This window comes from Drosophila gunungcola, chromosome 3R (genome assembly GCF_025200985.1).
Source record: "Drosophila gunungcola strain Sukarami chromosome 3R, Dgunungcola_SK_2, whole genome shotgun sequence".
Taxonomy (NCBI): Eukaryota; Metazoa; Arthropoda; class Insecta; order Diptera; family Drosophilidae; genus Drosophila; species Drosophila gunungcola.
Genome location: NC_069139.1, coordinates 6,092,386 through 6,117,636, shown reverse-complemented (window position 1 = coordinate 6,117,636; position 25,251 = coordinate 6,092,386). Strand labels below are relative to the sequence as shown.

Genomic DNA, 25,251 nt, shown 5'->3' with positions numbered 1-25,251 from the left:
CGTCCTGCATGAGCAACTTTCGCTTACTTTGAGCTGCCTCTCCCCTCCTCCCCCCTTAATATTTGACATTCCTCCCTGCGAGCTAGCAACTTTTCAAATATTTGGCAGTTTCTCTGGCTTCTGCGGCAGCGTCTTGAGGTTTGCCGCAGTCCCTTGATGTTGCTGAAAGGCCCTGTTCACCATCCAGCCATCTGAGCCTGGCTGCGGAGGCCAGTTGGTAGACAAGTGTAATTTTAGTTGGCCAACTGCTACACTTTGTTGGAAAGTGGCAAATAGTTTACTGCGCAGATTTCCATTTAGATTTATGCCAGCCCCTTCTGCCTTATTAAGTGCTGCGTGCGGGATTTACTGGCTCGCCTTTCAGTTAACACAAAATATATTTTATGGCCGCGCTGACGCTTGCAAATCCTTAAGTTTCGCGTTCGCAGTGGAGTGGCCCCCAAAATAAGCTCATCCAGGGAAAAAGATAAAAGCTGGATGCGCATAAAGTGCTTTTTAAAATCAGCAAGCGTAAACTTAATTTTTGCAGATATCGCAAGCAATTGTTTCAAGCAGCCAGCTCGAGTATCCCCCACAGCAGCCACTCGAAAAATGGTAAACTCGAAAGGGAATGCGATGCAGTTGATGGTTGCAGTTTATGGTCTGCTGCCACGCCTCCCGCCTGTCCCCCGCGCCCGCGTTTTTTATAGGGCTTGGCTTGCCGGCGCCGCACTCTGGCACATTAAGCTTTTCTTTTCGCCGTTTTTTTTTTCCCAAAACAGACAGCATTTTTAAAGCTGAGCAGATTTGTGGCTGAGTAGCGAAAGTCACGAAGCAAGTGACTCACTGGTGAATTGAGACAGGCAAAAAAAAGAAAACCAGCAGATTTGTAATAAATCCCTGGGATAAAAGGGGGTGGGGTAAAAACTGCAGATGGAAAACCTCAGGAGATTAAAATCTGTGCAGCCTACCCGGCGTATGCGCGATGTTTGCCCACTCATTTCATATGCTGGCCGGCTCTTTTCAATTACAAAGTCATAAAATTTGATTTCTCGTGCCGAGGACTCACATTCAATTTTTGCTTCGTCTCTGCTTATTTATGGGCCACTCGCATATGTGTGTTATCCTTGCCGCATTTTTGCCATTTGCCAAGTGCCCGATGTAATTTCAACCTGACACATCTCACGAGGGTCCCACACGTCTCGAGAGCTCACGAAATTGCTGTAAATGGATGCGAGCTAAAAAGCCAGCAATTTTAAATTGCCGCTGTCGACATTGGCGCCCCTTTTCGGGTTTTTTTTTTGGGGATTTTTGAAGCTGCCAGACGAGAATGGGAAATGGGGGCCAAATCTGGGGCTTCCGAGGGGCAAATTCTTGCGCACTTGATGTTTATGTGTCAAGCTGCTGTTGGTTTACATTGCCTTACGCTTTTTCGCTCCGCGTTGCCATGGTTGTAAATAATGAATGCGTTGATTTCGAATCATATATTTATGCCGGCGCGCTTACACCGAGCAACAAAATGCGGAAAGCAATCAGGATAAAATACCTAGAGTGTTTCACAATAAAACAAGTTTATTAAAAGTGAGACTTCGTTTTAAATTCATTGCTATCAAAAAATATCTTTATGGCTTAGCTCGACAGCCCGTAAAATATGCAATAACGGGTGCAGTAAAGTTTTTATATTTTAAAAATTACAATTTAATAATTGAATGAAATGAAAAATGTTTATTTATAAAAAACTGATTAAAGGTAATAGCTTGAAATTGTTGTATGGCCATACCTTTTTAGCAAATAAATCAAAATTGTATAATTTCCACCGATTCTCGATTATTTTTCCCAGTAAAAGCTTAAATCCCATGGCCATGGGATTCCCTAGAGCCTTTTGGGAATTTCAGACGAAATCCTTCAGTGTCATGAGCAGCAATCCTTTTAAATGGAATATCAAATATCGAGTATGTCCAACCTTTCCCACAGCATTTTTCCAAGTCAAGGTCAGAGACGGGGAATCATAAAAGTGAGTGGAAAATGTGAGAGCCTGATTGTTTGCCATTAATTTTGTTTGAGAGTGTCGAACAGCAGTTCGTGTAAAATGCCTGGCATATGTAGGCATTTGGGGAACTGAGTGTTTGTTTATTTGTGTGCATAATAAAATTTGTGCACAGGACATACATGTTTCGAAACGAGAGAGAGAGAACAAAAACATTTGCTTATCTTTAGGAACTCGCATCCTTCTTAGTCCTGTTATGGCGAATTTGTTGCTTCGAAGCTGACATTTTCACTGGTGCTTCATTTTTGATAATTTTTTGCATTTAAAGTTAACGTGGGCGTATGAGTGATATGATTTGCATATGAGGGAGAGGCACACTGCGTGTGTGATGTAATAAAGCATTGAATTTTACATAAATTGCGGGTACGGCCTGTCTCGTTTCGCATTTGCCTTCGTTTCCGTTTTCTGGTTTCCTGGTGGAAAACAACACGAAATAAGCTTGCCTTTGCCATTTCCACACAGATATTTGCATATTTCGGTACTGCGCCTTATAGTCTTTTGTTATTTTCATTTGATTATTTATGGTGGCCATATGAAGACCCAAAAAAGACAACATCGATGATTCCCCGCCAAAGGAATTTATGTTACTTACATAAATGCCCGTTTTGTCATGTCAAACATTTGTTGTTGCCCTTTTATAGCTCATTCTGTTGTTGTCGGTTGTTTTTTGCACAATTTATTGGTTTTAAAATTATTTTTCTGGCGCGCTGTGACATCATCATAAAAAATGTCATTTCGCATTTATTTACCAAAATATTTTCAGTTAAAAAGTCGCCTTTGTCCTCGCCCATTTTCCTGCCGCCCACTTTGGCACCCAATGGGCGGGACATCATCTGGTTACACTTTTCAGCTGCTAATTGTTGGCAAATCTCCAACTTGTTGGCCTTCTGCAGTGGTTTCAATCAATGTAATGGCTCATCACCAGGCCAATAGCAATTTGGTTTTATTTTTTCTCTGCTCACCAAAGGATCCTTTTAATCAGAATTTTTTGATACAAAGGAAAGGACATCTGATGCCGATGCTTTAATCTAATGCAATCTAATTTGTTTAAAGGAAAATGCAGCAGCTGCATCGCAGTAAAGTGCATTGCTGGCCCAACCATTTTCCACTCAATATGCTCAAGCTGACTTTTATGAGAATGCCGGCCAGCGTGGTATTTCCTCTACCATGATCCTGTGAGTGAGTCATAAAATCTTTTTATATGGCCGTCGGATAACTTTGTCTCTTAGCTGCCACTAATTGAATTGTTTTCCAAGGACCGAGAGTGCTCTAGAGAATGCATTCACTGCCTTTCAATAATGGCAAAATTAAATTCCTCGGAAGGTTGGCAATAAACATAAAAATGAAAAGTAGGGAACAAAAAAGCTGAAGACCCCGAATTTGTACAAAGCTTAGGGTGATAAAAGAATGATTTGACATCATACTGTTTTTTACAAACTTTTCAAGTTTTTTATGTTCCAGTTTGCTTTCATAGTGCAGTTAGAATTTATTTGATTTCTGTACTTTAATTTTTGTAAGTGAATAAAACAATATTATATTTTTGATGAATGGTTCAATAAATTTGTTTGTTAACAGAGCAGCAAATAATAAATATAGTATTGTTTTTAAAAGTTTCCTCCTTTAAATGAATTGATTCATTGAATTGATAATCAAAAGTATTGTTAATATGATTTAATGGCCTCAGATCAAATCAGGTTTTTTAATTGATTTTGTAGGTATTCTTCGTTGGTTAAATATACGGCAATATTGGATAAAAGCGAAGACTCACATATCTCCTGTCTCTTTTTCTGCCCTTCTATCCGTCTCTTTCTTTGGCTCAGAATTTAGCGGACGTCTTCAACGCATGGCTGCAATGAATGAGATAAGTGATGAGGTGTGTGTAAGTAATTAAAGAACCTTAGCACATAATGGGAGTTAAGCGTGTTTTGAGATATGGTGTTGGTGCTGCCACCATAGTGGGATTACAACTGTATGTGTGTGGCTGTCAGGTGCTCCATCAAATCGCGAGACATGAGGTAAGAGTGGGTTTAGCTATAGAATTTCCCACGACAGCCCCGCCATCACCCTTTAACCAAGCGAGATTTTGTTTTTATGTAAATATAATAAGCCCCTGTTTGCTGGTTTCTGCGCTTGTGTGCGAATGTCTGCCAGAGACGGCATCAATCATACACCATGTTGTGCTGCGTTGAACGGTGGCTAAACAGGCGGAAACGCTAAAACGCGCTCACTCACACAAACAAACGCGAGTTGAAAAATTGAAAATTTATCGTCTAGAACACACGCACACGAAACCACTACATGCACGGTTCGCGCTAACAAGAAATTGTCAGCAACAAATTTAGCCGGCAACAGCAACACATCGCCGCACAGCAGCAATAGCAACAGCAGCAACAGAAGCACAGCAGCAACATCAACCTGCCATTCCATGAACCTTCAACTAAGTTGAGCTGTTGCATGCGCTTCATCAACGTCATGCTTAGCCGCATTTGAAACATTGTAGGCATTGCATTTGCAACAGAGTGCACCAGAGCATAGCAGATATGGCAGTAGCAGCAAGGGGGTTACACAGAGTAAGCGGGTGGTAAGTGGCCACCCCATAAAATTTCCCCACATGCAGCCGCTGGGAGATGCGAACGCGTGTGCGAACCCCAATCACTCCATTCGTCCTGACTTTGTTTGCCCTATTCTGCATTTAGATGAACACACACAGAGAACAAAGTATCGACCAGTACGTATGGAATCAAAATTCACAAACTTTAATTTAAAAATGTTGAAGAATCTTATATTAAGATTTACTAGATTGATTAATCTATAATATTTAATTGATATCGTTCCAATATACATATTATTATATTTTGTGTTATCAGCCTTCATTGAAGCCTTTTTTACATTTGAAACAAAAGTTAAGTAAAGACTTTGTTTCGATTATGATTATAATTGGCATCGGACTGATTTAATTTTATTTTTTTTTATTTGTTTTATATATTGGATATAATTTATAAATAACCAGAAACCTCATCAGATTTGAGAAACGGTTTTTAAGTCAAAAAAAAACTTTATACATTTAAAATAAAAAGTGAAGTTACTCAATAACTTAACACAGAATAAATACAAAAATTTTAGCTTCGAATATAATTACAATTTGCATCAGACTTATTCTATCTAAATTATTTTTTTAACCCATAAGTTATTGTTACCGTGTTAGTGTCCCAGAAACTTTATAAGATTTGATAATGTTCTAAATAGTTGTTAAAGTCTACGACAATTTTACACCAGCATTCTTCCATTTCTTTTCATTTTTATTAAGCCCAAAGTTAAACTGAAATTGTACGTTTTTCTCTCTGTTCAGCATTGTGGTGGCTCAGTTGAATGACAAATTTATTTGGCCAGAACTCCCAGGCGAACACGATTCCCGAATGGCATTTATGAGATCTGACTGTTCAGCATGGTACTTGGCTTACATCCTGTACTGCTTTGTGGCCACTACATTGTGCATTCCAAACCAGTTATATGACTAATTTATGAATGCATCTGCATTTTAAAACCAATTACGTTCGCTGGTACCCTTGGAAAGAAGAAAATATAAGTTACAAACTATCATAGAAAGAAGTCCATGCACTCTCAAAAACGAAAAAATACATTTGCGTGCGGCGTTAAGTGTGGATGGAAAAAACAATGGGCAGCTAGGAAAAACCTAGGAATACCCTGGAAAAAGAAAAGCGAGACAGAGAGCGACATGTGTGTGTGTTTTTCTGACACTGGATAAAGATAATCAACTTCAGTCGTCAGGCGAAATGCGGCGTGGCGGCAACAGCTCGACAGTTTTTAATTGAGTTTACGCTCCGTGTGCTGCGTTATGGAAGTGTATGTGATTACACAGGAAAAAATTAAATGTAGTTCCCGATAACATACTTATATTTGAAATATAATACAAACTAAATATATTTCGTGACACTACGGCATAATTTTCTTGTTGTTTTTCGATTTGGTGTAACAATTTTAAAGTCAGACGACAATAATTTAAGTTAGGTCTTTTCGTTTTTTACCGTGTTCATGTGGGAAAGCGCATTATTTGCACTCAGCTGGAAATTACTCGCTTTGCGGTTCTTGCACTTACACTTGCCGCCCTTTCATGCACTCATACACGCTATTTGCCGAGCTGATGCCAAGATTTTTAATTAAGTTAATGAAGTGCATCGTGTGGTTTTTGGCCACATTTAGGAACATTGCCAAGGAGTCGCATTTCCCTGGCTTATCTAGACTCCTTTTAATAAGGACATTAAGAGAAATCCAACGCACTCAACACATTGCAGTTGCTTACCGGCGGCCACATGGAAAAGCCATAAATATTGCAAGGATATTAAAGGGCGCAGATCTCGAAAGGCGAGCGGGTAAAAAATGATGCTCAGTTTCGAAGCTTCCGTTTGCCGGCGAAAGTAAACATTAAATATTTATGACGCTGCACAAAAAATGCAATCAAAAACGTGAGAAAAGTTTCTATTGCATATTTATTTGCGCAGTGAGCGGAAAGCGCATCAGAAAGAAAAAAAGCTACAAAAATGTGGAACGAATTTCTAAGGCGGCTTTTTAACGCTCTTACTGGGTATTAAAACAAGCTGATTATATACTCAGCTGAATTTTTCATATTCCTTGTTGACATTGCAAGCAAAATATTTTGTTCACTGATAAAAATATAAGAAATTGTTAACATTATTATATTGGAAACATTTTAAACTTGTAAAAGGGTAAAAATTTATAAAAAATTTCTAAAATTTAAAAATTATGTGGATAACTCTGGGCTGCGTATAAAATAAGATAAAAAATACATAAAAAAAATAATAAATCGAAAGCAAAGTGAATAGTAATGGAAAAAAGCCCTTATACTTTTGAATACATGAATTTGGTTTATAAAAAAAACGTATGGTAATAAAAGAGTATTCGAAATTATTACAAATCTCTGTATCCCTATAAAAAGTAATTCAATAAATAACAAACAAATTCTGGTTTTATTATTAGCTATTTATTATAATGAATAAAGCGTCTAAAGCAAGACTATCAATTCAAAATCAACACATAATTACCAGCCGTCTAATAAAGCCTAGTTTCCCTTTCAAAGGCAGGGCACAATAGACCCGAGCTCAGTATGAAATGTAACGAATATAAAAGTGTTGCCAGCGCTGAAGGTCGGGGGATTTTGGGGGTATACAGAGCTTTTGAGAGCGCTGCACCAAAATGGTTTTCAATTTAGTTAATTTATGGCGCGCATTGTTGGCTCTAGAATCGTACTGGCACACAATGGGCATATTTATAGCCGTTTTATTTTCCCATTTCAATGCAATTACCCCAGACCACTCCCACCGCCGCCCAACCGAAATAAATGCTTATAAATGGTGAATTTTTAAATGTATCGAGGGGGACAGCTGTGAAGTCACTCCCCAACAAGGTAGAATGAGGCGGCTGAAAAAGTGCTGAGCCAAGAATATGCCCGCACTCCACAGAAAATATGTAGTATATCTGACTGTCCATTGTTCGGACCAGCTGTCCGAAAAGCAGTACTTATCCAATTTTAGGAGCCACAATGCCGAAGGATCTGCCAGCCCGTAAATTCCGGTCCCGCCAGGTTCAAGCACATAAGAACACATGTCGGGAGGTTCCGCTCCTCCAGCGCCTTTTAAGTACAAAGTTTTAACGCTGGTTAGCAGCTGCTAATTAGCATAAAGTTGGCTCAACTTTTAGCGCCACTCTGACACAAATTCACTGCAAAAAAAACCCAGATGCGATTATAAACATTCCTTCAATTTCACAGTAATTTGGTTCACAGATTTATTCCCTAAACTATTATTTAACATTGACGGATCTTTTAATTTAAAGTACTAAATTTAAAGTTTAAAGAAAATAATTGATGATAAACACATTTTTATGCTGAACAAAACCTTTCAAAATTAAACAAAACAGAAAAGACGCTTTTAGGTATATCGTACTTTGAAAAAAACAGTCAGTCACAAAAAAGGTTAGTTAATATTAACACGATTTAAGTATCGTACGGTTCTAAAAAGGACTTAATTTTTTTTCTTTTTTGAGAACTTTTGCCTTAATTACTGCTTTTAAGCTCTAAAATTTTTGTCAGTGTATCCAAAAAGCGGAGGGCGTAGTAGACAAGAGCGGGTCCATTCATTCCGCTTTTTGACAGCGTCACTTGCCTTAGTTCTGAGTCTTTAGTCCATCGTGACGCTGCAGCATCTCACTCACATCATCCACTTCCACATCCACATCCAGCTCATCCCGCACATCCTGCTCCTTTTTTCGTCCTGCTTGTACTGCCCGTCCTGCCATGGGGCCATTCCTCATTTCTCCTCCGGTGGCGCCGGCTTTCGCTGTCGTCTTTTGTTTAGCTTGAAGCACGTCTCGCTCATCTCTTTGATAAATATTAGTTTAATTCTTTTTCAGACTGCTGCCAAGAAGCTGGGATCTGAAACTTCAAGGCTGCCGCTTCAGCCTCTTTAGTGGCTCGTTTGCTTATTTTATACAATTATTCGGTTTCTTTTTCCGCACTTTATTGCCTTGGCGCATTTTGTGTCCTTTGTTTGTAATTTCATTTCGAAAAGCTTGGCTAAGTGAAAAATGTAAATATTTTCCTTTGATTGAAATCCGAGAATCGGAAATGGCTGATGGCCGAATTCAGCTGCTGGTAACTCAATCAGCCTCGGATGGCAGCTGATTAATTGATGGGAAATTGCTGGAACAATAGCTCTTGAATTTTTTTTTTGGTCGAACAGTCTAGTGTTTTTTCATAAAACTTGAAGAAATCAGAACATTAAAATGGGTTGTTCTGTAATATTTATTTATATATATATATATCAATATACTTTTATACCAGTTAGTTTTAAAAATCCATGAATTTTATCTACTATAAAATTGTAAGTTTTAATATTGTGGGTGAGAGATCTAGTGAAATTTTCTGAGCAAAGGAACTTTTTCTTATATTAAACTTTTTATTTTTTGACACTCTCCTTTTTCAATTGGTTTTCATTTAGTATATCCGTTCATATGCCAGTTGCATGTTTCTTTTTGAAAGCCAAATAAAAAATGGTGCCAACTTAATTCGATGCCGGGTGGCTGAAATCCGACCAAATCACTTCGTTCTATTAGACGGCCTGCAATTTGGCCCATTCAGAAAGATTCTTTCAATTCAGCGGCCCCGCAATCAATGACAGCTGGTGCTTCTTTTCGCCTTTTTGGTGCTGCCAAAAACTGGGAAATTGGCAAGTGGCACAACCCCGATGCATTCCGGTTTTCCGTTCTACGTTCATTGTGGGGAAAATGCTGCGTCTGCGATTCATTCATGAGATACTTATACGCAACGCACACAAGATACTTAGCCGCTTTTCCTCTCTGTGACAAGCCGTCTGACATTTGCCAGATTTTCGAAGGCCAACAGACACGTTTCTGGCATACGGTATCAGCAGAGCTCTCCACTGCTCCCCGCTCCTTTGACCGAAATTATGATTTGATGACAGAGCGCTGTGACGTTTAAATTGAATTTTCGATTTTAGCATGTTTATTTCACATCTGACTTTGTCCAAACTTTTCGGCGAAGAAGTCTCTATATTTAGCCCAAAGGCAAGCAAACAAAAACCGAAGACAAGAAATTTCCGCTGACAGTGATATATGAATGTATCTTTGATGGTGGAAGGGGGAAATTTTCCCGGGGGCACAAGAGACAGGTGCAAATGTCGCTGTGGGGTCGAGCAATTTGTCGGAAAAGTTCAGAGCTTGCCAACGGTCTGCAAACTTTTCCCACTTGTCACGCTGACCCTTCTGCTATGTTAGTGTAAGCAGGGAAAGATAGGGAAAATTTCTGGAAAATCACTGCATTTCGTATTACTGGTTTTGCAAATTGATACAAAATAATGTCTAGTAAAGCGGTAGATTAAATTATTTTAGAAAATGGTAATTGTTTAAAGACAATTTCACATAATTTTTTTTAAATGTTTAAAAAGCTATGAAAAATATTTAATTTAATAAACTTGTTGGTAAATATAATTAAACAAAATGCACCAAAATGGTTTGACACAAAAACATTGTCTACAAATATTTAAGTTTTACGCTGTAATGTATTTTTTAAAACTTATTATTGCTAATGGGTTTTTCCCACACCATTTCCGCGCAGCCACTTTTAATTGAGGGGCCCAAAAAGCAACATTGACTTGCCCGAGGCAGTTTACCATAAAAATGCAAACAGCGAGCGGAGAAGCAACAGTTGCCCACCCCAAGGAGTCCCCCCAGAGTACAGGGACAAACAGACACTTGTTGCGGCTGGACAGAGCCGAAGGATGCGACAGCAGGAGGAAAAGGATGCAGAAGGAGACGGCTGGCTGTTGCAACTGCTCTGAGCATCCGGAGTTCGGAGTCCGGAGTCCGGGGATAACCCAATGAGGAGCCGGGCGGAATTCGGACAGGGCCCAAGGCAAATAGTCGACGGATGAAGGAAGGAAGAAATATACAATTTAAACGTTTCCAAATTGATTCCGAAGGCCAGCAGAGCTACAATCTCATTTGCCCACTGGTGATTGAAGTGAAAAATTGCTGACAACAATTTAAAATGATTTAAAATGGGAGTAAAAAATTATTGTTAAAGAATATACACAATTTGCTGCATCCAAATTGGCATTCACTCTGCTAAGTGGAAACGTTAAAGTTTTCTCAGCTGTTCTCCTTCCTAAAGAAGTTGCTACTTTTCTGAGAAGCTACTTCGATAAAGTTGGAAGTAGTTTAGCCTCAAATTTTACACAGGCCAAATTAAATTTTAATATTTTATGTCAAGCAGTTAAGTTTAAGTTTGACTTTTATAATAAAGAATTGGAATCCCTAATCCCACTAGTTTATTTTAACAATGTAAATATTTAAACTAGAGTAGAAAGTAAGTCCAAGGTGTAAAGGATTAACTAGGTTATGAAATTTAGGTGCATAAACAAAATATAAAAAGTATTTTTTAATTTATGCAGTAGCTCTCTTGGGAGGCTTGATTTATTGCGCCATTTTTCGGCCAGTGCACGGAACCTCTTGGCGGTATAAAAATAGCTTTTTTACTACTTTATGCAAACTTGTCACCAACTGAACTCTTTGCACCGCACCTCCCGCGCCCTTCAAAAGACAACAAGTGGCTCCTGGCTTGGCAGGAGAATTTAATTAAAAAGTTTTTATGCGTTCCACCAGAGCTGCAACAACACCGAACAGCACAAACAACAACAAAAGTAAGGGTTTGTCAACGTCGGCCAGCAACAAAGCTTTATCTCATCGCAGACTTTTGTGCCTATTTTCTGAGAGGTTTTCCTCTGTTTTCCGCCCTTCCCCAAAAATGTACTTGCTGGCCGCATAGTTGCAGCTGGAATAAAAAACTAAACTTTGTTGCTTTTTTAGTGGCATGTAAATTTGTAAATTCATATTTATGCGAGGCTCGAGCGGAAATAGTTTACCCAAAGAAGCTGAAATGATGCAGCAATTTGCGAAAAGTTATGCGCTGTCACTTTCAGACGAAAAATGGTTGGGGGCGAAAGCAAAGTTGTTGCACACTTGAAGCACATAAAATTCTGTAAAAGCCTCATCAAATTTTAAGCAGCTAGCGAAAATTGCGCATTCTCCCCTTTGGCAGCTGGGGATCATTTGAAATCTGGATCATTTAATTTAAAGGGAGGATTCTAAACATTTTGTAAAGCACACTCAACTGCTGGTATACAAAAAAAAGTTGCTAGTAAAACTTAATCAGAATTCCTGAGGTTTTACCAAATTTATGTCATTATTTTTTATTAATGGATTTTTTCCAAACGCATTTAAATACCACTAAATTTACACGTCAAGCTAAATACCTCGTATTAGTGTCCAATTTACATGTGAATAAATTAATTTGAAGGCCCATTATCAAACTTTTTATGATTTATGTGGGAAACAGGAAATAAATTTGAATTGGCTGCACTTTGGTCGGTAAAAAAATAGAAGCATGACTTTGACTCGTGGACTCAATTAGCATATTTTGCCTGCCTTTTGTACTGGCAATAATTTTTAATGAATTATCTTCTCTTGTTCCAGTTTGTCCAACGATTGCAATATTAAATAGAGCTTGTCAAATAGCAAACAAGGCTCTAGTCAAGATTAGTCCAGACCACAATCCAATTGAGTTACTACCACTTGCGTTCAAGGGCCAATTAGCTGAGGTTACCGCTTTTCGTTACAAGAAAAGTGCTCGGCATCCTCGTGAATCTGGCCGGAATTGTCTTGGCCAGAAAGGGATTCCTCAATGCCGGCTTACTTTGGTGAGAAGTGCATTTGCGGTTGAGTTTTTCCACTAATTTTCGCAGAAGAAAAGCCAGCAATTTCCCCTTGGACTCGCTCGACTGGTCGAAACGGAAGTGAGCGCTAATTGAGGCGCTCTCCTCGTCCTTGTAGACAAGTTGCAAACATTGTTTCGGTATCTGAGAGTCACTTAACCCCTCGGGAATGTCTGCCGCAATTCTTTTCTGTCCAATCCAATGGCATTACCGCAAATTATGTCACGTATTAGCGCAGTGAGAAACTTTCCAAGAGCAGAACTTTTATCATTTAATTGAACTATGCGTCGGTTAAGTTTGGGTTTTTGGTTTCGTTGCTCGCATCAGTGGAGCAAAAGTTTTTAATGTGAACATATAAACACCCGTTGTGCAGTTTTCCAAAGGACATTGCCCGAGGATTAGTACGATGGAGACATATCCATGCATGCGCCGGCGAATTGCCAATCAACATCATCGTCAACGATGACGGCGACTATAACCGCAGCCATCACAAGTGCCATTAGGGAGGCGACTGGGTTTCGCCCAGCAGCAAGGACACCCACTTGCCACCCACTTACCGCCCACTAAGCACTACCTTTCCCTCCAGTCAACAACAACAATGTACTAGTGGCATTAGTAACCACCATCGCCTCTCGGAAAAATCCAGCACGGGAGCTCAACTAACGCATCGTAAATTGAGATTTCTATTTATTGTCGGCAACACCACACAGGAAAAATATTATTGAATAATGAATGAATGGATGAATATAAAATACTTAACAACTTACTGCTTAAAACTAATTAATATTTGATGTGAAAAGTTGATAAATTTGAAGGATACGAATAAGCCCAGTCAATTTATGTATTTTTCAAATACAAATAAATTATGTATTATTAATATTTAAAAAATACTTGATTGATATCAGTATTATTTTAAAATCATTAAGTCACATTTTTCCCTCTGCATTCGTAGCAGTTTTTGCTATATATTTGCTGGCACAGTTGAGTTCAGTTGGGTTTGGTTTAGTTTTGTGCAGTCCAGTCGCCCACATCCACTTTCAAATTTTTCGCTTTCTCTCACCAAGTTGTCGCGGTCTGGCTTTATAAAGTCGCTTAAGTATTTTTAATGGACTTTTAAGTTTGCTTTTATTGTTTCACTCGTATTGCTTTTATGTTGTTGTTTGCTGCATACTCGGGGAAACATTTATATGCACTGGTGTTTATTGAATTCACAGAACTGTTGAGAAATTTCACTCTTAGGTAATAAACAACTTTTTTTAAGTCAGTATATGCTTCAGCTTATCAACATAACACCTGATTTTATTAATAATTTAAATTCTTTTTATTGAAAGGGGATATTATAAAGCATATATTTAAGATGTAAATTTCTCTCACTGCAAGTTATTTCTATAATTTCTGGAAAAAGCTCAATTAAACAGAGGTATTATGTGAACACATTTTGCAATTAAAGATAAAAGAAAATTGAAGTTTGCTTAAGAAGTTTCGCTCTAAACACTAATCCATATTTGTAACAGTTCATTTAAGGTTGCATTATATTTACTTATAACAAAAACACATACAAACTATAAAGCTTTCCTGTACTTCACATGTACAAGCTAAATACTAATTAACATTTGCATACGAGTATACCTAAAAAAATATATAAATTTATAAATTTAAAACAATGCACAATCTTTTAAGTCATTTGAACTCGTTTTAGTATTTTTTTTGGTTTATATACCTTTATCATGCTAATATTGGATTTATATTAAGTGATTTTCGCCCACCAGTCTTATCCAACTAAACTGTGATCAAGCTAATTCATATTTGCATGGCAATCAGCTAAATTTCCTTAATCAGAAGTAAATAAACTCCATTGAGAAAATGGCATAAGTTCTTCTTCCATTTTCCTTTGGGCGATAAGAGCAGGGTAAATACAATTAACAACAGTTGGGCGATTGTTTCGCTACCGAATTTCGCCCATCTATTAATACATATTTGATCTACTTATTTCAATCAATGTTCTGTCAACTACTTTTTGGGTATTCCCCCATCCGTGGGACTAAAACAAACTGTCAATCATAGGGAAAATTCCCCGGGGACCCGCATTGTGTGGGATGTTCTGGAGGCGCTGGCTTTATTATGGAAATTAAATTGATATTTAAGTGACACATTGCGGCGACGGCAGGGTGAGCAAGATAAATTTCGGCTGACGGCAAATTGTTGGCCCATACGCCCATTGTTAAGATGAAATTAAATTTTTATGGGCTTAAACTGGGCTCAGTTTTTGTACTTTCCTCGTCCCATAAATATGCCACGACATCTAATGAAGCAGCTTTGTGTGTGTGTGTGTGTGTGTGTGGTCAGCTTATGGCTTTTTGGGCTGGCATTTTGGTATTTTGACCTTTCGGCTTTGGGGGCTAGCAGGCGCCTTGCGGCTGTAAGGTTTAATTAATATGCAAATGGACAGAGAACAGGCAAAGGAGTTGGCCAGGCCGAGAGCAGCAATTTAAATTTAGTTCCCCCCTCTTTAATGAACTCTGAGTACCGAAAGTTGTGTTTCTGAAATATTTATTGGACCGCAACTTGGTCCATATGCTGGAATGGCCAACTTTGAGCGGCCTCGGGCACTCGAAGCAATTCGGCTGACCTTCTGCTGCATATTCATTGGGGGTGGGAATATCTGGCCGCCATTTGCAATTCGTAGGCAGTACATTTCCGGTTTTCGGAAGTGCATTTCCGCTTCCGCCGGCCATCTCTGCTGCACTGTGCTGCTCTCCACCAGGCCTTCGCCACAGTTTGCTGCACATCAACACATCAATTTGATATTTGACAGACGCGCTAAAAAGTAATGCACTTACTGGCCATTCAACCAATTTGGTTACACGATTTTGATGCAATTTATTGCACTGCACGCCCCACTGGCCGACCACTTGTGAAATTGATTTGATTTTTATTAGCATTTTATGCGATTTGCTGAAGTGTCCATGGTGCGGTGACTGGTTCGAATGGTTGCAGCCAGGCTTCCCGAAGAATTAAATTAAACACGTTCAGGTCGGTCGGCCAGCTGAAAGTGTACGGTGTACACACACACATTTTGTGCGGCCAGCAGACCAGGTGGACCAGATATTTCTCATTGTTTGCCCGCAGCCGGGTTTTCTCGCTTTTTCTTTCTCCTGTAACCACGCCTCCATGCACAAACAAATATACACATATACAGAGAGGAAAAACCAAAGGAATTTGCCACGCCTTCAACTATCTACTTTCTTTTCGGGGGATTAGAAGTACTTTATTAAAATTTTTTTAACTCTGTTTCAAATAACTATTTTAACAATATTATAAATTTAAATTCTGATACCTACTTTAATAAATTTTTATATAAATATGACTATGATTATATCAATAGATACAGCTTTCGATTGTAGTACAAAAATATAAATTATTTTACAGAAAAATTGGATTCGTGTATATTTTCCATATATTTAATAATTAAAAATCCAGTAAAGTATTGAGTCAAAAGTGCATTTTTGGCAGTACATACACCATAATAAAGCCTTAAAACATAGCTGACTGGCAGTCGAATGCGTGTTTGCCATATCGAATTTCACACGTTTCCGCCCACTTTTCCTCATTGTGTTCCCTTGAGCGGGAAAAGGAACAATGAAAAACAGGAATATTTAACGGGCAACAAAAAGAGGCAATCATTGAAACGCTTTTGCTGTTGCACTCGTCACCTGCCATTGCAACTGCAATCCCATCTGCATCTGCCTTGTATTGTATTGGATTTTTGCTGCAACGATCTTAATGTGTTTTACCGCTTTTTGCCTGCCATATTTACCTTTATTCAACGAAGAACACGGTACAGAAATCTTAACTAGCAGATTCTATTTTTTGACAGCAATAGCTTAAAGATTTTCAAATAAACATATTCATTTCCTTGCCAAAAAATAGAAAAGTTAACTTAAGTTTCTCTTTCCCTTAGACCAGAAACCACACAAAGCAGCCTCGACGCATAATATTTTTTCAAACTGAAAGTTCCATGAGCAGGACCACCGGCAATTAAACGGAAACTCTAAGCCTGTGCAAATTTTAATAGAAATGGGAGCACTAGTTTTCAATTCAAAGCCGCTTAATTGGACGTAATTATGGACCGACTGCCATGTCAGATCCGAGCTGCATCCGACCCATGTCCACATCTAAACTAACATCCCCATCCCACTTACCACTTACCACTGACCGCAGTGGGAGGTCCTGGCTGCCACTACCAGCTTTTTGGCCTGGACGTGTCAGGTCAGCGGAAATCGGGTATGCAGGATACCCCTCTTTGAGAGCATGTGAGCAGGGCAAGTTTTGAGCATATAATAAATATTTATTAGGCCGCTGCTGTTTGCCAAAAATTTAATTTGTTTTCATTAAGCCAGACAAAGCGATTAAGGCAGCTGCAAATATACAGTTGAGCTTCGGTAGCTTAAACTTCCTTAAAAGTAATTTGCTTCGGTTCGTAAAAAGAAAAAGTCAATTGCTTTAATGCTTTAAAGACTTCATAACAAACCTTAAAGAGATATGCTAAAAAAGTTTTTTGTATTTGGAAAATAAATAATTTTATTCATATCTTGATATATTGTTTAGCCAAAAAATTTAGTTTAAGCGAGTTTGACTGTTTAAAAATGAGCTAAGCTCCCTTCAAACATTTTGGTGCTGGAAAAATATGCTTGAAATTAAAAAAGGGTATTCTCTCTGGGGTCCTCAATGTCAACGTCGTCGCCTTGACGTGGCCAAAAACATTTCGCTGACTTAATTGCGCGCAACCCAAGCAGATAAAAAACGAAATGAAAAAGTTTGGGGCCCAGCGCAAAAAAGTGGAAAAACGCGAAAATACGAAACAAAAGCGCTCAAAGCGACGAGAAAAGCGCGTTCAACGCTGAAATCAGTGGGGTGGCTGAGTTTTTTGGGCGGTGGCGAAGTAACACAACAAAACAAAATTAAAGTAAATATGCGCCCGGATCCACAGACAAAGTAGAAGGGCAAACAAAGCCGAGTCCTGACAAGGGGTCGAGCGACAGGAGAGACAAGGATGTCAGTAAACAAAATCACAATTAACTGAGAATGACGAAAAATAACAGCGCCAAAGGAGCAGCGAGCATGTGACAATGGAGCCGATCCTTTGGCTCGCTTTAAGGTGGTTACAAAAAAAAACGGGGGAGAGCAGCTCAAGGACGAAGGACCTGTCATAAAGCAGTTTAATTGTGCACCCACATCGCCTGGCATTGATTGGGAGCGCTGAAGTCTATTTAAATTGGAGCCAAGGACAAAATGGAATACTTAATGATTGGAAAAGGGTTTTCGGGTCTTAAGCGCGTAGATTATAGTGACAATGACATGGGAGCGGAGTTCTATTAAAATTTTTTTTAACACTTAGGTCCTTATTGTCCTTCGCCTAATTTGGGGAATGAATCCGTTCTGGTAGCCTATCCGTATACTAAATGTACATTTAAATTGGGTGTTTTACTTAGTTTGACGTGCAAAAAAACTACAGTTCACAATAAACTTTTAATTTATATATATGTAGTTTTGTATTTTTAAGCTTAATTATGGTTTAAAATTCATTCTCACGGGACCAATAACATTAATTTAGTAATTAAGGAGCCCAGGAATCTCTTTAATTTATTCCAAGTAAGATATTTCGTGAAAAGACAGGTGTTTTTGGGTTTTAAATATTATAGTGACGATGACAGCGTCGTACAGCATCATTGAACTCCTTGCACACATTGAGATCATCACTTTCCTCGGTGCACTTGAGGAATTTTTTCATCTCCGAGGCACAAGGACCATCCTCGACCACATCACTGTGCCGTTGCTGATCGCCGCGCCCCCTGAACAATCCGGTTATTCCTGCGCCCACCGCGTGACCCACTGCCGATCCGGCTGCCACGCCCGCTGCTCGGGCGGCCACGTCCTTGAAGAGGGTCTCCGAAGTTCGGGTTGAGGGCAATTCGGCTGGTAAGTAACTGGTGGCCTTGGGCTTGGCCGAAGCATTTCTTTGCCTGCGCGGCATTTTGCTAGTTTTTTTTTTTAGGCTATAAATTTTCTGTGTATTTCGAGCTGAAAAAATTCTGACTTGTTTTCAAAAGGAAAACTGAATTTGGAATGTCATGTGTCACGCATAGTCTAGGCCTCCCCCGAGTATCCATTTAAATCAGCTTTGTCAGCTAATTCGAATTGCATTGCCTGCCAGCTAATTGCCGTATGCATGCCACAACGCCACCTGGCGGCCAGACCTGCAGCAGCAACGAAATAAATATTTCTAATTTGTTTTCCCTTTCGCTTTTTGCGCTTGCTTTTCCCATTTCCCGCACTAATTACGAACACATAATGAATTTGTCGGCAAACGCGAAAGGTATGAAAGCAAAATAAACATAAAACTACAGCTGGCTTCCCTTTCAAAATTTCCCCAAGAAAAGGGGTTAATCTGCTAGATACACAGCAAAATAGAAAGGTTTCCCAAAAGTAATTTGAATTATAATTGAGTGTTCTTTATTAATTGTTCACAATTATATAAGAAGTTTTCTAAAAAACAGAAAAAAAAATTATAAGAAGTCCTAATTTCGAGACTTGTTTTTATAACCACCAGTTTTTCTTGACATGCTCCTTACTAACTTTTTAACTCCCATACTTTGCAGTTAAATAAGCGAAAACTCTTGATGTGCGACCCAAAAAACCATTACTGAAGCTGACCCCAAATTGTTCAGTAGCATTGACACCGCATTGGAACTTAGCAAAGAGTATTTCAGAAAGCTAATACTTCTGCTTTTGATATTCCTCAAAGTCACTCCCATATCCTAAAAGTGAGTACAGCGAAAACGCTTTAATTAGCCGAGAGCATGCAATAGCTGGGTTGACTAATTCTGTCTTTTTCGAGGAAAAACGAAAATAGAGCGGCAAAACTGCCAAAGTATGGGCCTTATTCGAATTAAGCTGTGGCGCTTATTCAGAATTCTGGCAGCGAGTTCATGTGGCAAACGAGATATTTCATTGAATTATTGCCAACCGCAGCAGCGACAGGGAAAACCAAATAGACCCTGCTGCAAATGCCATTTGATAGATGCTGTGTTATAATTGGAGAGTGCGAAATTCGGTCCACTTGCCCCCCACTCGCCCCTTCCATTTGAGGCCATGTTAATCAGCAGTATACAATTTCCACTCACTCTGTTATGAATATTCAAGCCAATTATATTTGCTCGCTGAAAATGTTCTGTGCGTATGGCATGTGAATAAATGTGACAGCAGCTGATGCCACTTTTTGCTGCAAAATATATAGTCTACGGAATGCTAAGTAAATTTTGTTTGTTGTTTTGGCTAGAACTTAATTGGCCCGTCTCTCGTTCGGTCCCAGCAAATGTTTATAAATCAATCAACATCAATAATGTTTCGGCAAGCAAGATGGATGGCCCGGAATTCTGAGATGAGATGAGAACAGGAGCTGAATTCTCGTTGATGGCTGCCCGCATAATGCCAATTAATTTGCTTCTCTGAAGTCTGTTTTTATACCCTCCCAAGGGGCACTGGTAAATGGGAATTTGTCTAAAAAGACTCAATTTGCAAATCGCGAATTGACAACCAGCATAACTTAAATTTTACAATAAAAAAGCTGTACGGGCTTAGGTAACTGTTTTTAAGTTTTGGTTTGCTAAAAATATTTAAGCCACCTTCACTATAATTAAACCAATTGTTTTATTTAATACATCCTATACTGATAGTTTTTAGGGGAATTTATCATATTTAGAATAAAATTTATTACATTTTTTAAACACTTACATGCAAAAATGATCTCTTCAAAATTTGATCGAATTCAGGATTTAGGCTCTTGAGTGCGTATTTGGTATCGTGTTTTGGTTGTAGTTTGTCCTAAATGGGGCATACTATTTTGCCAGTTAAAAATCTTCTTTACTTTTCTAACTGATTTTTTTTAACAGTTTTCATAAGGGGTAACATCAACATTTTTTTTTAAAGTTAACCAAAATTTTTTTTTTCTAATGTGAATGCCAATTGGTTAAGGAAATTATGACGAATTAAAGAAAGTGTGACAATTCATATTTGAACTTCGTTTTCCTGTATTTGTACTCAAAAACATTAAACTTTATATTTAATTTTGTTTCCATCTATTTGCTCTTTCCGGTCTGGTGCTCGCATATACATATGTACGATCTCAGACATTGTAACGTCGGCGGCACTGCTGAATAGCTTCGTTAAACTCCTTGCAAACGGAGAGGTCATTGCCGTTCTCCTCGGTGCACTTGAGGAACTGCCTCAGCTCGAAGGCACAAGGACCATCCTCGACCAGTTGCAGTGGCTTGGGTGCCGAAGATGCAGCTCCTTGCTGTGGCTGTTCAGACTTCTCCTGTGCCGGTGCTGCCTGACCACGTCCTTGAAACATCCCGGTGAGTCCTGCGCCCACAGCATGGCCCACGGCGGATCCGGCAGCCACTCCGGCCGCCGTGGTGGCCATGTCCTTGAACCGTTCCCCCGTGGTGGATCCTTTGGCCTCGGCAGCTGGAGCTGCAGGGTGTGCTGCTGCTGGCAAAGATTCCTTCTTGGGCTTTTGCACCGCCGGAAGATCATTGCTGCTGCCACGGGATGACTTTGCGGCAAAGACATGACTGCTTCGGCTATTTTGACGGCGCATTGACCCACCGGATCGACTCTCGGATCGTTGACGAGGCATATCCCTTAGAATCGCAGGAATACGGCAAGCAAATAGAGGCGGAAAAGCGTTGGCTGACTTGCTTTCACCCAGAAAGCTAAATTTAGAATGACAAATGCTCGCTTCTGACCTTTCCAGAGTCGACTGGCAGGGCCAACTGACATACTCTATATGGTGTACCCCCAAGCATCCAACTTGAACTCTGTCCGGTAGTTTTTGTTACACCGGAGTCGCTGTGACTAATTTCAAAGTGCACGCCACCACTTGACATATTAAATTATCTCTAGCTTTGCCTTTTGATATATGCAAGTAAATCCTCCAGGGAGTGATACTCATACGAGGTTTATTGTAAGGCATTACTGGTTAATAAAAAAGGAATCATAATGACACTGTGAATACACGAATAATAACAAAATAAAATAAAAATATTTAATACTTCAATATGAGTATATAAACAAGAACAACCAATTTTGTGTGTAGCTTTACTTTTATTTGAAGAATAAAATAATAAATAAATAAAAATAATAAAAAAGTAATTTCTTTTAAATCTTTTAAAGTTTATCCTACTGAAATAATAATGATATAAATACAAATTTTTAAATTATATTATATTAGCAGGGAATAGACTTATTCATCTATACCCAGTTACAATTAGATTCAAATGCCCTGCTTCACTGGAAATATATTCGCATTGGTCTCTCGACAGGGCGTTTAATTACTTTTGACAGGCACTTTCGCCAGCCAGCAGCTGTGTTATAGTTTGCCGCAAACATATTGCTCTCTTGCGGATCTAGAAGATATGTGCGGGATATCTGTGCGAATTCATTTGCATCCACGATTGCCGCATATTCCATTTGCTGTTTGCTGTACCGGCACGCTCTTAATGTGGAACTGCACTCAAGTGTCAGCATGGGCGTGAGTTTGCCTAGTTGTGCTGATTGCACTTTGTGTAAATTGGACGACCACGGCCGCAGTGCGTATGATTAATATTGCCGGAGGTTTGGGGGGGAGGGAGCAGGCAGCTAATTTGGGGCACTCATTTACATTTCTAACCATCGCTCAGAACGTAATTCATGGCTCGCAAGTGGCTCTCAAGTGTTTCCCATTACAACCACCTCCGATATCCGAGTATATATACTCGAATGCCTCAATTACTCTGGCCATTTTCACCAACACTGTCTGGCCGTTGAAAAATACAATTAAAGTAGCTCATACAACGCCACTTGCAGACCAACTCGACCATTCATAACTGCATGGAGAACCAAGAATCGAGAATGGCGAATGGCCAACATTTCAAATGCGGTAAATTACAGTTAACGATTTTGTAGCACAGCAATTTGCCTTATCTCTAGATGTCTATCTACGGTTTGTAAATGTATTTCCACGTAGCTGCCCCCGAACACCGTTTGTTTTGCATGTCAGCCGGTGAGTTCCATTCGTATTTCCAACCCAAAAAGCCACCTTTACTGGCCATCGGCCAGAACTAAAGCTGGAGCTATTGTGGCTAGCATAGCCAAGTGTGTCTGCACTGGCAAAATGATCCCAAGCTCGGGAAAACACTATGGAAATGAGGATTGAGTCGAGTCAAAACAGCAGCACACAAGCCACAGTGACTAAATATATAAAGAATTGAAATTTAAAGTATGCCCAAGGCTGTTGAAAAAAATGTAATATGTTATTATTTGTTTTAGCAATTAGTTTTAGTTTCAATAATACTTTAGTAAGTCTGCAATATTTTAGTGCCTTGATAAAAACTCTACTCTAAATACTATATTTCTATATTTTTCCCCAGTGTCCGTTTGCGGTTAACAAATGTAGGAACACCGCCATAAAGGTGTTGAAATAACTGCTGCACCGTTGAACTCGCCTCCTTTGTTTGCCTTTCGTGGCCGGCGCTTCTTGGGCTCGATTGTTACGGCGTTTTATGGTTATTGTGTCGGGGGCGCAATGCAAATTGCCGCCACATAATTATGTCGCAGTCAAGGGAAAAATGTATATGCTATGGTATATATGGGATAGACAAGCCGTAGAGCTGGACTTGCAGTCAACAATAGGAAAATCAGTGCCAGACTGGGAGCTTCACAGTTTCGCAATTGAACGAAAAGTTGTGGTTGTCACACCTGAACAAGTCCAACTTTTTTATGTCTAATTAGTAGGCGACAGTAACAGTTCCAGCAAACTAATTTGTATAAAAACCAGCTTTGGCTTGGCAATCAAATAATAGAAACGAGAACTTTTAATTTGCCAACGCCCTGACAACGCACGCAATGGAAACACGGAAAACTCCAGGGGAAAAAACAGACGAATATAGGAAAAACTAAAGTTGCTTAGTCGTTTAGCTCAGTAAAATCAGTTAATAATTGCATTGTCCTTTCTAGGCGATAAGAAAGACATTTCAATCTACCAATATTTAATAGCAAATAGAGTCAGTACTGGTATATATTTTTTGTTTTATTTTATTTTATTTACAAAAATCTGTTGTATAAAACTTCCAGGATTGGTTATAAATTTAAAATTTACAAAACGTCTTAAAGTGTAAATTGAAGACAAATCGTTTGCACTTTAGAATACATTCTGCTGAATTGTGAACAGTTTCTATTATCTTGATTTTTTCTTTTCACGAAGCGTATTTTTACACAGAAAAGCACCCTAGGAAAGCCACCCACTACTCCATTTGGCTTTCATCAAGTGTCAGGCTGCAGTTCCTGCTTCTTGACTAATGATCGCGTGCCAATGCAGTGGCAATCTGCCATTACAATGGTGCAACTTCACGCACGTATTTGCCGGGGGACAGGCAAACAAATGTATTTAGATTTCAGGGGACTGGCGCCCCATATAAATGGGCCCGGTTGCAGCCATTTTTTAAGCTTAACAAACGGGCCCTTGATTATATTTAACATTCTCCGCGCTTATTAGCTGGGCCCCAAAAGTTAAGCTTGAAATTAATGATTGCACTTCGGGATGGGAAGAAGTTGCAAAGGCTTCATTGTGTGGGCTTGGCAACTTGATAATGTGCAGATTAAAATTTTCGCAGGCTCTTTATGCTGAGTTTTCCACTTTTCTGCTTTATGAAGTGAGCGGCGCGAAAAGTTTCAATGCTTAAGCAGCCGCAAAAGAAGTTTTTAATGAAAATAAATCATGCGCACACTTGACTGCCTTCGAGTAGCTTGTAGCGAGGAACCCAGGACTTATCGCTCGGGAATAAGCCAAGTTGGGTTCTCTTATGCCAGGCAGCCACGCAAGGCGGTTCCAAAAAATTTATGGACTCGCTCCAGTTGACATTCGATATAAATCAGGTCGCTGCAATTAGGGAACGCGCTAAATTGGACCGGATCACGACAAACACTATCGTTTTAAGGCCAAAAGACCCCAGAGAGCAGTCCTATTTGCGTTAAAAAATAGCCCCCCAAGGCCTTCGGTAGACAAATCCTGGCCACAGGTGTTTATTTAATTAATTTACATAAATCAACTGGTTGCAAAACGCACACATGCACACCGAAATGCTTTTGCATTTAATAAGTAATTAATTTTAAATCAGCTTATTGACCCAACAACAGGGCCGGGCCTAAAAACTGTTTACACTAATTAAATGACAGAGGTGCAGAGCAAATAAATAGAGTTAAGCCAGTATTTATGTTGCGGTACGCATACGTGGCGTATGCGCAATGTTGACGATGAACTTGGATTATAGGCAAAGCAAACCAGGCAGATAATTACACAAATAATAATGATTGCTTTAAGAATTTAAGCGACGCTGGTATTTTGCGAATGCCCTAACTAATTGCCAGCGACAGCTACAAATTCCTTACTCGATTGTCTGCACAATTTTGCACGAAATAAATTGCGCCCAGGCAAATAAATAATGCATGGTTGAAGCAAACGTGAGAGGGGGGCATGCAAATAATGGCGAGCTCTTTTCACCAGCCAAATCACTTTGAGTTATTGTATTTAGCCTTCAACATGGCCCGGCAAAGTAAAATAAATATTTTAAAGCCCCTTTGTACCATCGTCTCACCTGCAAAAGGTGTCTAACAAACACGCACTTTGGGCGACGATTGATATGGCATTTGGGGGCGAGAAGTGATCGGGGGACATTTCCCCTTTCCAAACACAGAAAACGTCGAGTGTCAAAGTTTTTGTGCGCGCTTAGCGCATTTGATGAATTGTTAAAAGAAAATCGCGCGTATGTGTAAACATTTTGGTCTACTTTGGGGATAGGA

At 39.3% G+C, this 25,251-nt stretch overlaps 3 protein-coding genes across 10 annotated transcripts in view; all 3 read right to left on the bottom strand.

The window, feature by feature from the left end:
• The window catches only part of LOC128261557 (5-hydroxytryptamine receptor 1), a 53,869-nt gene that overhangs the window by 5,890 nt on the left and 22,728 nt on the right, over positions 1–25,251 (bottom strand). For 4 of the 8 annotated variants that reach the window (XM_052995326.1, XM_052995316.1, XM_052995334.1 and 1 more), the window contains one exon: positions 3,795–3,873. The exons of 2 other annotated variants lie outside the window; for them this stretch is intronic. The gene's annotated coding sequence lies outside the window, so the exon portion shown is untranslated. Of the gene's footprint in view, positions 1–1,759; positions 1,779–3,794; positions 3,874–20,145; positions 20,236–25,251 lie in introns of those variants that run through there. 2 more of the 8 variants (XM_052995366.1, XM_052995375.1) reach the window with 2 other exon arrangements.
• LOC128261611 (coiled-coil-helix-coiled-coil-helix domain-containing protein 10, mitochondrial) lies at positions 17,969–18,494 on the bottom strand. Its single transcript, XM_052995396.1, has one exon. It carries the CDS (start codon positions 18,383–18,385, stop codon positions 18,041–18,043), a length of 345 nt encoding a protein of 114 aa, XP_052851356.1. The 5' UTR covers positions 18,386–18,494; the 3' UTR covers positions 17,969–18,040.
• Positions 20,428–21,188, bottom strand: LOC128261601 (coiled-coil-helix-coiled-coil-helix domain-containing protein 10, mitochondrial). Its single transcript, XM_052995385.1, has one exon. It carries the CDS (start codon positions 21,050–21,052, stop codon positions 20,537–20,539), a length of 516 nt encoding a protein of 171 aa, XP_052851345.1. The 5' UTR covers positions 21,053–21,188; the 3' UTR covers positions 20,428–20,536.

Excerpts from the sequence above, each read along its gene's own strand:
- LOC128261611 (XM_052995396.1), bottom strand. The coding sequence starts at position 18,385 with ATGCCGCGCAGGCAAAGAAATGCTTCGGCCAAGCCCAAGGCCACCAGT.
- LOC128261601 (XM_052995385.1), bottom strand. The coding sequence starts at position 21,052 with ATGCCTCGTCAACGATCCGAGAGTCGATCCGGTGGGTCAATGCGCCGT.